This window comes from Mustela putorius, unplaced genomic scaffold (genome assembly GCF_011764305.1).
Source record: "Mustela putorius furo isolate JIRA1106 unplaced genomic scaffold, ASM1176430v1.1 tig00000870_pilon_pilon_pilon, whole genome shotgun sequence".
Classification (NCBI taxonomy): domain Eukaryota; kingdom Metazoa; phylum Chordata; class Mammalia; order Carnivora; family Mustelidae; genus Mustela; species Mustela putorius.
This window is the reverse complement of record NW_025421503.1, coordinates 1,022,306-1,036,210: the sequence shown is the minus strand read 5'-3', so window position 1 is coordinate 1,036,210 and position 13,905 is coordinate 1,022,306. Positions and strand designations below refer to the sequence as shown.

At 35.5% G+C, this 13,905-nt stretch overlaps 1 protein-coding gene across 2 annotated transcripts in view; it reads right to left on the bottom strand.

Annotated features, from left to right (window-relative positions):
• The window catches only part of CYLC1 (cylicin 1), a 101,995-nt gene that overhangs the window by 47,638 nt on the left and 40,452 nt on the right, over nucleotides 1-13,905 (bottom strand). For both annotated transcript variants that reach the window (XM_004776040.2, XM_004776041.3), the window contains exons 3-5: nucleotides 9,366-9,406; nucleotides 7,499-7,617; nucleotides 4,593-6,092 (exon numbers count right to left, since the gene is read on the bottom strand). In XM_004776040.2, the coding sequence (XP_004776097.1) occupies nucleotides 4,593-6,092; nucleotides 7,499-7,617; nucleotides 9,366-9,406 (1,660 nt within the window). The remainder of the gene's footprint in view (nucleotides 1-4,592; nucleotides 6,093-7,498; nucleotides 7,618-9,365; nucleotides 9,407-13,905) is intronic.

Genomic DNA, 13,905 nt, shown 5'->3' with positions numbered 1-13,905 from the left:
AAAGGATGAATACCCACAATTTGTGTCACAAGGATTGAACTGGAGTATATTAGGTTAAGTGAAAGAAGTCAAGCAGAGAAATACAATTATCTTATGGTTTCACCGATTTGTGGAACATAAGGAATAGCATGGAGGACATTAGGAGAAAGAAGGGAAAAATGAAGGGTGGGGGAATCAGAGGGGTAGAGGAATCATAAGAGACTATGGACTCCAGGAAGAGGGGAGGGGCTATGGGGGGCTGGGCTAGCCCAGTGATAGGTATTAAAGAGGGTATATATTGCATGGAGCACTGGGTATCATATGCAAACAATGAAACATGGAGCACTACATCAAAAACTAATGATATACTCTATGGTGACTAACATAACATAATAAAAAAATTAAAAGAAATAAATTACTGGTACTATAGGAAAATGCAAAACTTTTACACAATGAAGGGAAACATCAACAAAAAATATACCCTGCCAAATGAAGGAAGATATTTCAAATCTTATATCTGAAAAAGCATTAATATGCAAAATATGTAAACAACTTATACAACTCAACATAAAAAATGCAATTAAAAATGGGCAGAAGACATACACAGACATTTTCCAAGCACAACTTATAGATGGTAAAAAGAAACATATAACCATGCTCAACATCACTAATCATAGGGGAAATGCAAATCAATAGTGAGATATAATTGCATGCCTGTCAGAATGGCTAAAATAAAAAAGATAAGAAATAAAAAATGGTGAAGTGATGATATGGAGAAAAAGGAATCCTTGTGCTCTGTGTGTAGGAATGTGAATTGTTGCATCTGCCATGGAAAACAATAGTGATATTTCTCAAAAAATTAAAAATATAATTACCATAATCCACCAAGGAAAAAACACTAATTTAAGGGATATATGTACCTCAATGTTTACTGCAGCATTGTTTACATTATTGAAGATATGGTATCATCCCAAGTGTCCTTTGATTGAAGAATGAATAAAAAAGAGCTGGTATATTTGTACAATGGAATAGTATTCAGCCATAAAAAAGAAATGAATTCTTCCCATTTGTAACAACAAGGATGGATCTAGAGCACATAATGTTAAATGAAATAAGTCAATCAGAGAAACACAAATACTGTATGTTTCACTCGTATGTGGAATTTAAAAAAGAAACAAAAAAATCGACAAAACAGACCCTTAAATATAGAGAATAAGCTGGTAGTTTTCAGAGAGGAAGTGGGGGGATGGGCGAAATAAGTGAGGGGGATTAAGAGTACACTTATCTTGATGATTAATGAGAAATATATAGAATTTTTAAGTCATATTGTATATCTGGAGGTAATATAACCCTGTGTATTAATTATACTTATATATATATTTTTTAAATTCAAGGTTCTGAATCATGGCATGATTTACTAACATAATTTCAAAAGTGAATTCTTTTAATCCAGGAGTATAAACAGAGGTGACCCTGAAACATGGTATTAGCCTTATGATTCTGTTATAAGAATCATTAAGATTCAAGAAGGGTAAGACTATGGTTCTTTAAGCCCTTACTTACTAAAAGAGACCTAAGATCCATTAACACAGTTTGCTCATAAATTCCCCAGACAGAACTGAAAAAAATATGTATCTTTTTGAGACTTCCACTTAGAATGCATTGTTCCCTTTTGTGGCTCATAACTCCCTTTTAATATGCTTTGTTTTTGTTCATTTTGTGGGAGTAGAACTGCTTGGAAAAACAGATGTCAGAAAGTCCATTAGTGTCATATGACTTGCAGCTCTTTAAAGAGACCATATTCATAACCAACCAAGTATATTCCATGTGCTGTTTTTGGAACTGTCAATACAGGAATGAAAAAAACAAATAAGGCTCATTGCCTATTTGCAGCTTAAATTCTCACTGTGAATATAATTAATAAATAAATGAATAAATATGTAGTTTTAGATAAAGATGCTATATATGAAGATAGATAAATAGGGTTCAGGGTTAGGAGACTGACAGGACACTCATTGGGGAAGGAGATAACATAGGATATGGTAATCAGGGAAGGCTTCTATGAAGAGATAACATTTAGCCAAAATAGTGAATGATGAGAATGTTTAGTCATCCATAATGCAGAGGAACATTCCAAGCAGAGGAAACAGCATAATGCTTTGGCAAAAATATCAATCAATCAATCTTGGTGCATATGAGAAACAAAAAGACAAAAAACAAACAAACAAAAATTCATGCTAGTTTGGCTAAATTATATAAGAAATATGAAAAAATACAGAATAAGAGTGGAAATAGGTAGGGCCTAAGTAATGTTGGCATTGAAAACCAAGGTAGGAAGTTTGAGCTTTATTCTGAATGTAATGGGAAACTACTGGAGTGTTTGAAGCAGGAGAGAATAGAGATAGCAAGACTATTTAGGCACTCTTACAGTATTTCAGGAAAGATACTGATTGAAACTATTTAAGTAGTAGTAGTTAAGATGCAGAGACCTGGACTGATACAGGATATATTTTGGACATAAGGTAGAGAAGTTTTACTGACTGATCATATGTAGGGGATGAGGAAATGAATGGAATCACAGATGATATCCAGGTTTTAAAAGATCAAGTGGGTGGATGGTAACACTATTTACTAAGATAGAAAAGACTGGGGAGATATAGATTTTGGAATGGGTTGAGAGTTGTTATGTTAATTTTGAGATGCCTAATAGAATTCACACTGAAAATTTCAAGTAGTTGGTTAATATAAGAACTTGTATTTCAATGGAAAGACCATAGGCAAAACATAGATGATATTTAAAGCCATTGGATTAGATGGATTTACAAAGAGAGGGCTATAGATAGAAAAGGTCAGGAACAAAGTCAAACATGAAGAAGAGGAGGATAAAATAAAGGTGACAAAAACTACCAGTAAGTAGGAAGGAAACAGGCTAGTAGAGTCCTAGAAATCAAGTAAAGTACATATTTTTAGAAAGAGAGAGAGTTTATTTTAAATGATGTTGGATTGTAGAATGAGATGAGAGAGGAGAAATCAATGGATGCAGTTATGAGAAGGTATTTGGTAAATCTTGAAAAAAGCACTTTCAGTAAAGTGATAGAGATGGAAAATGATAGAGATGGTAGCTATGCTTATGGAAGCTAATTAAAGAGACTTAATCTGGATGTATACAAGCCCATAACAAACCGTAAAATGTTTTCTTTTACAATTAAAATCAATCTGTGTCCCCAACTTGTTTTCTTGTATTTTACTTATATTTCATAAACACTTCTCAGGGAAAAGGACCCAGCTACATGCAGGTCTTTCTTTTCATTTGCCTTAAAATTTATCCACCAATACATTCTCATTTCTTGTAAATATTGTTGCCCTAATGGTCACTCACCCATTGATTCAGCCTGTAAAACTTAGCATTTAACAAAGAAGTCATTAATCAGCTTTGAGTCTTCAAAACTGACTTTTTGAGTCTGCTTGGAGAAAAACAGACTTAAAGTCCAGACTTTCTGACAGAAGTGAAAAAAAAAGGTATCTAAATAAAAACAGGAAAATATATGAAGAGAAAAAATGGAGATATATACATAAACTTTTATTATAAACCAAGGATAGAAAAAACTTGGAATAAAAGGTAAAGAGAGATCTTCATGAGACTAGAAGAGGTAGTAGAAGCCCCTTGAGAGAAAACAAACATAGGAGAACAGGGAGGAAGTGGAGGAAGGGAGGAATTTAATTTACACAAGAAGCTCAAGGTTAAGACTCAGCAGTATCTATGGAAGCTCTGAATTTAGCAGAACATTGGGCATCAGTCCTGTCATGCTGAGAATTGACAATAAACACTGTGAAAGCAGAGGACCCAGAAACCATGCAAATTAATTATTTCTCAAGGTCAGAGAGAGCCTGCAAGGGTGGAGAACATGGGGAACAGGAGACCCTACATTCAAACTGAGATGTCTACTTATTCCCCTTAGAGCCAGATTTGGAAGAAGGGGGATAAAGAAAAGATCTGGAGAAAAGAAAAGAAACTAAATTTACAGAGCATTTACTCCCAAAGAGAGCAAATTAACCTGAAAGAGACTAAAGGGATCTAGTTATCCTTGGCAAGTTAATTTATTTCCCTGATTATCAGTAAGAATGATGACATAAATAAATTTAATTCAGATACAGATTAAATTATTTGATTTGCATATTTGAATCCATGCATGTTATGTTTTTACTGTGCTGTGTCTGGCTTTTGGTTGAGTTTTTACTATATTTATCAACTGCTTAGGAAATGTCTATCTCATTAAAATCTGCCCCTATAGAAGTTTTAACCAATTTTAATTTTTTATTCCTTCTTAAGAACATGTAACCACTCTTGTAATTGTATCCTCTTTACAAATAATTTTAAATGTTTTCTTAGATGCAAGCCAGTTCTCTGTTACAGTCTAAATATTCTTAACTTTTTGACATTTATTTTCCAACTCTTTTGAGTCCTTTTGAAGTATTCTTTCTTATCCATTAGTCCTTAACTTGTAAATATTCCAGTAAAAGTGAACTACTCTTAAGGAAAATATAAATTCAACCCTTTAAAATATTTTTCATTTTAGTCCATTTTTTTCTAAAATAAAACACAGTAAACATACCAAAGGAGCATATCTTGGTTTTAGAGGAGCAGCAGGCATCTTGCTCTGACAGAGACGTTTGATCTTGGGTGATGGTAGCAAAGGCTCACAAGGAGGTAGTGGTGGTCTTTCTCTTGATGGAGGGACTCTACCTGGACCTGTTTTTTTCCCTTTTTCTTTGAATGTAGTCTTTTTGAATGACATTTTGGATTCTCTCTTTAGTTCCAATTTTTCCTTCTTTGAATCTGTAGATGCAGCATCTGATTCGTTAGCAAGTCTCTTTTTAGCCCCAAGTTTATACACTGACTCTTCAGATTCAGCATCTGAACTTTTCAATGTCTCGGGCTTCTTTGAATGTTTCCTGGAAAATTCATCAGATTCTGCATCAGTAGACTCTATGACCTTCTTTGCATCCTGTTTTTGGGAATCTTTCTTTGAGTCTTTCTTAGTCTTCTTTGAATCATATTTATCCTTCAGATATTTATCCCAGTCAGATTCAGTTTCAGTGGACTCCTCAGACTTCATTGCAAATTTATTTTTGTCGTCTTTCTTTGAATTTCTCTTTTCATTTTTTTCATCTTTTTTACCTTTTTTTGAATACCATTCAGATTCAGAATCAGCATCAGTAGACACTACATCCTTCTTGGCATCCTTTTTCTTGTCCTCTTTTTTTGAATCTTTCTTATCCTTCTTTTCATCTTTCTTCCAATTCTTTGTCTCCAATTCAGAATCACTTTCAGCATCAGTAGACACTGCATCCTTCTTTTTCTTGTCACTTTTCTTTGAATCTTTCTTAGCCTTCTTTGAACCTTTCTTTGCATCCATTGAGTCTACAGATTCAGCATCAGAGCTTTTCTTTGCATCCTTTTTTGTGTCCTTCTTTGAAGTCTTCTTTGAATTATTCTGAGAGTCATTCTTTAACCACATATCACACTTCATGGATTCAGCATCAGACTCCTCCAAATACAGTATGAAACCCATACTTGAACTACTGTTTGAACAAATATGTGCTTTGGCATCAGAATTGTTCTTTGAGTCCTTAGAATCCTTCTTTGCACATGTGAATTTGTTATCTGTCTCTTTGGAATTCTTTGAATCTCTCTTACCTTTTTTTTGATACATTGAGACTGTCTTAAAATCAATGGATTCTGGATTTATTTCTAATTTGGACTTTGAATCCTTAGATAGCTCACTGTTATATGATGATTTTGATGGAGTTTTAGCTGCTCGATTTCCTCTTTTAGGTTTCTCATCATTTACCATTTTAGATTGTGTAGTTTTTTCTTGTGGGCCTTTGTTTTTCTTGGAATTTCTCTGCAAAGTTCTTCCTTTTTTGTCATCTTTGGACTTTTTAGGTTCTCCATTTTCATAATGGGCTTTAAGAGTATAAGGGTTTCTGAATGGAGCCTGTCTCCTGACAGTTAAGCAAACAGATGGCCTTTGGAAATTTTTTTTTAAAGAATGCCTTATCCTTATATGAGCTGGCTTCTGAACTTCCTCTAATTTTCTTTTGTCATGTCCCTGAAAAGATTATTTAGAATAATGATAAACATTTTAAAATAAGTTATATCTTGTTAATAGTGAAACATGAAAATTGTCTAGTTTTTCATTAACCATCTACTTAAAATGGAAAAAAAAAGTTGCAACATTCTGTGTGTGTTGCATATGTGAGATAACTCCATGTTAGAAACCAAATGACTTAAAACCTTAGGATATTCTCAATGACTTATACAGAGATTGGAGCAAGCCCACAGTGATCCATGATATTTAAGGGCCCATCCTTACCATTGATAGTGGGTTACTATTGATAGTGGGAGAGATCTTTTAAAACATATTGGGTACCTTTGATCCCCAAGTTAGCTCAGAAATAAGCTGACTCCCTTGCAGTTTGTCATGACAATGCTTGTGATAACAGTAGGCTTCAAGCCTTAGCTTGATTTTTACTCCTGCTTTCAACATCTCTGATGAAATCAAGCCTGTGAGAGCCCTGGTATGAACTATTTCCCCAAACAAGGACACAGATTAAATAAATATCTGATCCTATTAATTTGTGTAGCAATAATGTAATTTTTTTAAGTCTCAATCCCAAATCTGTCAAATCTGGTTCAATCTGGTTCTCAAAGTGAAAACATACACCAATTTTGCATTTATCTTTTTTTTTTTGCATTTATCTTTTATAGTACTTTAACTATTTAGTAGGGACATCACCAGTCAATGAAATGGTCATATATAATTAAAGGAGGACAATGAAGAGTAGCAGGAAACCTGGACCACTACAGATGTAATGAACAGCACCTGAATAAATGCATTAACTGTAATTCTGCTTTGGGTGATGCTTTTGAAACACATTTTGATATTACCATGGGTGATATCAGACTTCACTTAAATTATAATAGTTAAAATAATATGAAGAGTAAGAATGGGAAAAGAGAAAGATTTGACGTTTCCTTTCAAACATCTCCATCATCTTCTTTTTGTAAGCTAGCTTTTTCTTTTCCTTATTAATAATATAATGGCACTTTATAAAAGAGGTAGAAAGCTTGAATGTTCTAGTATCTAGTATCCTGAGTGCCAGATTAAAGAAAATGGAGGGGCCCTGAAACTTCATCAACATTGGCTCATATTCTAAGATTCAGTTTAGATGTATTTGCAACTAGTAAATATTTCCTGAGAGATCCCACTAGCAGCAGCATTAGGTTCTGTAGCTTACATAGCCTGCTAACTTTATAATGCCTTTGAAAAGGAGGATTAAGTAAAGGTGAAATAAATAAAAATTTATCTGAAACAGACAGACGTAATCTGTACCAGTAATTATAAATTTAAAAATTGCTTCCAAAAAGAGATAAAATTCAAATTACATATTTTAATTTATATTTGTATATTATATAATCTTAGATTTAGTTAAAAATGACATTTTCAATACTTACAGGAACTGAGATTTGTGATCCTGAAGGTCTTGATCTTCTTTTTCTACCTGGCTGGAGTGGTTTGGGAAATGTCAAAGTAAAATAATCTTGATTCCATAATTTTCCACTTGATTCATTGACTAAAATGAGTGAGGACAATGAATAATTCACAGTTAATTGATTTTAATCAGCACTGAAATATTCTTGAGGAAGAAATATATTGTTTAAGATGAGTTATAGCTTAAAGCATAGCTTTTCACTCTGGACTGTATAGTTTATTTGCATATCAATTAGGGAAAATAAAAGATGATTTCTCCATTTAGCACTAAAGTTTAAAATTACATTTTAAACTTTATTTTAAAATAAAGTTAAAACCTTATTTTCTAGATTAAACTAGTTTTCACAATTTTCACTTAAAGCATAGTGGTTGAAATAATACAAATGGTAGGAATGGAAAATAGAGAAAGATTTGATATTTCCTTTCAAATATCTCCATCATCTTCTCTAGTTTGGCTTATCTTTATATCACTCTGGTTATGTTGCAGACAATATGTCTCCTATAGTCCCTATAGTTGCACAATGCAGAACACAAAATAGTCAGGAAAGTCTTTATTGATTAAATCTAATAATTTATTTTAGTGCTCGACCTTAATGATATCCAAGCCACAGAATTCAGGGTTACAAACCTAAATCCTGATTTTAGTTCATGATCAGTACATTCATAGGCAGTACATTCAAATATCTAAAGAACTATTATATGAAAGTGTAGTAGCAATAACAGTGTAGTAATAACAGAATAGCTGAAACGGCTAACAATTATATACTGCTAATTATTTGTCAGACTGTTTTAAGCACATTTAATTATCAAAACAACCCTTTGAATTAGATATAATTTATAATTGTTTCCATTTTATAAATGTACAAAAGTGAAGGACTGAGAGAAGTTAAATTGCTTGCCAAAAATCATAAAGTGGAAGAGCTGAGATTCAAAGACCTATAGTTTGGCTCAGAGTCCATGCTCTTAATCACAGTGTTAGAGAATTCTATTTATTCTATTTATTTCCCTATTCTTAGGTCCAGTGGGTTAGAGTTGTATCAGTGCAGGCAGATATCAGCTCAATATATAAGGAGAACTTTCCCTAAGTTGTAGCTGTTCAACAAAATGAAATGTCCACTTTCATCATTTTGACTATTTTTTCTGTACTCTGGGTTTTATAATTGTGAATTTTAAACAAAAGGAAAACTTACACAATTAAGGTTGGTTTTTATAATGAGGAAGAATAAACTATTTACTTTAAAATAGCTAGTACGGGGATGCCTGGGTGGCTCAGTGGGTGAATCCTCTGCCTTCAGCTCAGGTCATGATCCCAGGGTCCTGGGATCAAGCCCGGCATCAGGCCTTCTGCTCAGCAGGGCACCTGCCTCCCCCTCCCTCTCTGCCTCCATCTCTGCCTGCTTCTCTGACTACTTGTGATCTCTGTTTGTCAAACTGCCTGCCTCTCTGACTACTTGTGATCTCTGTAAAATAAATAAATAAAATCTTAAAAAATAATAATAAAATAAAATAAAATAGCTAGTACAAACCCACACCAAGGTCAGAAATATTTTAAACACACACACATTCCCACACACATACACATATACACATAATATATAGGCTATACATAATATATATATATATAATATATAGGCTACACATAATATATAGCCTATATATAATATAGGCTCTTTTATTTTACTTTTTTAAATATAGGTTCTTTTAAATATTAAGAAAAAATCAGTGTGCTTTATGTTTTATAACATTGAATTGAAGATACTAGTCATTTGTCCCTAAAATAATTTTAAATATAATCTAAATAATGTTGTACTTTAAAGATTCAATTCTTACTTGGTATGGAATTATCATTTGTTCTGATGTTCACTTCTTGCCTGTTAAAAAAAAAGCTTCAATTAAACTTGTGCTATAGTTAATAATAACTAATAATAATAGTATGTCAATGATATAATAATATTATTTGTAATATGATATGGTATGATTATAATACAATATAATATAATACAATACAATAAAATATAATATACCAGTGAGAATGCCTGGTATCAAAAGACAAAAAAATAAGTGTCTGTGAGGATGTGCAGCAAGGAAACATTTGTGCTCTGTTGGTAGGAATGCAAACTGCTGCAGCTACTGTGGAAAACAACATAGAGATTCCTCCAAAAACTAAAAATAGAAGTACCAAATGATGCAGTAATTCCACTTTTGGGTGTTTACTTGAGGAAAACATGTTAATTTAAAAAGCCACATGAGGGGCGCCTGGGTGGCTCAGTGGGTTAAGCCTCTGCCTTCAGCTCAGGTCATGATCCCAGGGTCCTGGGATCGAGCCCCATGTCAGGCTCTCTGCTCAGCAGGGATCCTACTTCTCCCTCTCCCTCTGCCTGCCTCTCTGCCTGCTTGTGATCTCTCTCTATCAAATAAATAAATAAAATATTAAAAAAAAACTTTATGAACCACTATATTTACTGCAACATTATTTATGATAGCTAAGATACAGAAGCAACCCAACTGTCCATCCATAGATGCATGGCTAAAGAAGATGTAGTATAGGGGTGCCTGGGTGGCTCAATGGGTTAAGTCTCTGCCTTCAGCTCAGGTTGTGATCTCAGGGTCCTGGGATCGAGCCCCACATCAGGCTCTCTTGCTCAGCAGGGAGTCTGCTTCCCCCACCCCCCATCTGCCTCTCTGCCTACTTGTGGTCTCTGTCAAATAAATAAAATCTAAAAAAAAAAAGATGTAATATATATGTATATATATATATACATATATTGAGAAATATGTATGAATAGAAGTATATGTATATATGAATACAATATGAATATATATAAATGTAAATATAGGGGGGAGGAGTCAAGATGGCGGAGAAGTAGCAAGCTGAGACTGCTTCAGCTAGCAGGTGATCAGCTAGATAGCTTATCTAAAGATTGCAAACACCTGAAAATCCATCGGCAGATCGAAGAGAAGAAGAACAGCAATTCTGGAAACAGAAAATCAACCACTTTCTGAAAGGTAGGACCGGCGGAGAAGTGAATCCAAAGCGACGGGAAGATAGACCCCGGGGGGAGGGGCCGGCTCCCGGCAAGCGGCGGAGCAACGGTGCACAAAATCAGGACTTTTAAAAGTCTGTTCCGCTGAGGGACATCGCTGCAGAGGCTAAACCAGGGCGAAGCCCACGCGGGGTCAGCGTGGCCTCAGGTCCCGCAGGGTCACAGAAGGATCAGGGGTGTCTGAGTGTCGCAGAGCTTGCGGGTATTGGAACGGGAAAGCCGGCTGCAGAGACAGAGCCGACAGTAAGCTCACAGCTCGGTGTTACCTTGAACCGGTCACAGGCTCGGTGAGCTCGGAGCGCGGCCAGAGGTCAGGCAGACGGGAGTAACTGGGCGCTGTTCTCTGAGGGCGCACTGAGGAGTGGGGCCCTAGGCTCTCAGCTCCTCTGGCCCGAGACCAGGAGGCCGCCATTTGTATTCGCGTCCTCCGGAACTCTACGGAAAGCGCTCAGGGAACGAAAGCTCCTGAAAGCAAACCCGAGCGGATTACTCACCCCGGCCCCCGGGTAAGGGCGGTGTAATTCCGCCTGGGGCAAAGACACTTGAGAATCACTACAACAGGCCCCTCCCCCAGAAGATCAACAAGATATCCAGCCGAGACCAAGTTCACCTACCAAGGAGTGCGGTTTCAATACCAAGGAGAGCAGCAGAATTCCAGAGGAGGAGAAAGCCAAGCACGGAACTCATGGCTTTTTTCCTGTGATTTTTTTTTTTAGTCTTGCAGTTAATTTAATTTTTTCTTTTTCATTTTTTTTTTTTCTTCTCGCCTTCGGGTAAAATTTTTTTTTAACTGTTACATTTTCTTTTTTAACGATTTTTTACTAGTTTATCTAATATATATATTTTTTCTTTTTTACATTTTTCTTAGGTGTTTTCTTTTTTAAAAAAATTCTTTTCTTTTCTTTTTTTTCTTTTTCTTTTTTCTTTCTTCCTTTTTGAACCTCTTTTTATCCCCTTTCTCCCCACTCACGATTTTGGATCTCTTCTAATTTGGTTAAAGCATATTTTCCTGGGGTTGTTGCCACCCTTTTAGTATTTTACTTGCCCCTTCATTTACTCTTATCTGGATAAAATGACAAGACATAAAAATTCAACACAAAAAAAAGAACAAGAGGCAGTACCGAAGGCTAGGGACCTAATCAATACAGACTCGGTAATATGTCAGATCTAGAGTTCAGAATGACAATTCTCAAGGTTCTAGCCGGGCTCGAAAAAGGCATAGAAGATATTAGAGAAACCCTCTCGAGAGATATAAAAGCCCTTTCTGGAGAAATAAAAGAACTAAAATCTAACCAAGTTGAAATCAAAAAAGCTATTAATCAGGTGCAATAAAAAATGGAGGCTCTAACTGCTAGGATAAATGAGGCAGAAGAAAGAATTAGTGATATAGAATACCAAATGACAGAGAATAAAGAAGCTGAGCAAAAGAGAGACAAACAGCTACTGGACCACGAGGGGAGAATTCGAGAGATAAGTGACACCATAAAACGAAACAACATTAGAATAATTGGGATTCCAGAAGAAGAAGAAAGAGAGAGGGGAGCAGAAGGTATACTGGAGAGAATTATTGGGGAGAATTTCCCCAATATGGCAAAGGGAATGAGCATCAAAATTCAGGAGGTTCAGAGAACGCCCCTCAAAATCAATAAGAATAGGCCCACACCCCGTCACCTAATAGTAAAATTTACAAGTCTCAGTGACAAAGAGAAAATCCCGAAAGCAGCCCGGGAAAAGAGGTCTGTAACATACAATGGTAAAAATATTAGATTGGCAGCTGACTTACCCACAGAGACCTGGCAGGCCAGAAAGAGCTGGCATGATATTTTCAGAGCACTAAACGAGAAAAACATGCAGCCCAGAATACTATATCCAGCTAGGCTATCATTGAAAATAGAAGGAGAGATTAAAAGCTTCCAGGACAAACAACAACTGAAAGAATTTGCAAATACCAAACCAGCTCTACAGGAAATATTGAAAGGGGTCCTCTAAGCAAAGAGAGAGCCTACAAGTGGTAGATCAGAAAGGAACAGAGACCATATACAGTAACAGTCACCTTACAGGCAATACAATGGCACTAAATTCATATCTCTCAATAGTTACCCTGAATGAGAATGGGCTAAATGCCCCTGTCAAAAGACGCAGGGTATCAGAATGGATAAAAAAACAAAACCCATCTATATGTTGCCTCCAAGAAACTCATTTTAAGCCCGAAGACACCTCCAGATTTAAAGTGAGGGGGTGGAAAAGAATTTACCATGCTAATGGACATCAGAAGAAAGCAGGAGTGGCAATCCTTATATCAGATCAATTAGATTTTAAGCCAAAGACTATAATAAGAGATGAGGAAGGACACTATATCATACTCAAAGGGTCTGTCCAACAAGAAGATCTAACAATTTTAAATATCTATGCCCCCAACGTGGGAGCAGCCAACTATATAAACCAATTAATAACAAAATCAAAGAAACACATCAACAATAATACAATAATAGTAGGGGACTTTAACACTCCCCTCACTGAAATGGACAGGTCATCCAAGCAAAAGATCAGCAAGGAAATAAAGGCCTTGAACGACACACTGGACCAGATGGACATCACGGATATATTCAGAATATTTCATCCCAAAGCAACAGAATACACATTCTTCTCTAGTGCACATGGAACATTCTCCAGAATAGATCACATCCTCGGTCCTAAATCAGGACTCAACCGGTATCAAAAGATTGGGATCATTCCCTGCATATTTTCAGACCACAATGCTCTAAAGCTAGAACTCAACCACAAAAGGAAGTTTGGAAAGAACCCAAATACATGGAGACTAAATAGTATCCTTCTAAAGAATGAATGGGTCAACCGGGAAATTAAAGAAGAATTGAAAAAAATCATAGAAACAAATGATAATGAAAATACAACGGTTCAAAATATGTGGGATACAACAAAGGCAGTCCTGAGAGGAAAATATATAGCGGTACAAGCCTTCCTCAAGAAACAAGAAAGGTCTCAGGTACACAACCTAACCCTACACCTAAAGGAGCTGGAGAAAGAACAAGAAAGAAACCCTAAGCCCAGCAGGAGAAGAGAAATCATAAAGATCAGAGCAGAAATCAATGAAATAGAATCCAAAAGACAATAGAGCAAATCAACGAAACGAGGAGCTGGTTCTTCGATAGAATTAATAAAGTTGATAAACCCCTGGCCAGACTTATCAAAAAGAAAAGAGAAAGGACCCAAATAAATAAAATCATGAATGAAAGAGGAGAGATCACAACTAACACCAAAGAAATACAAACTATTATAAGAACATACTATGAGCAACTCTACGGCAA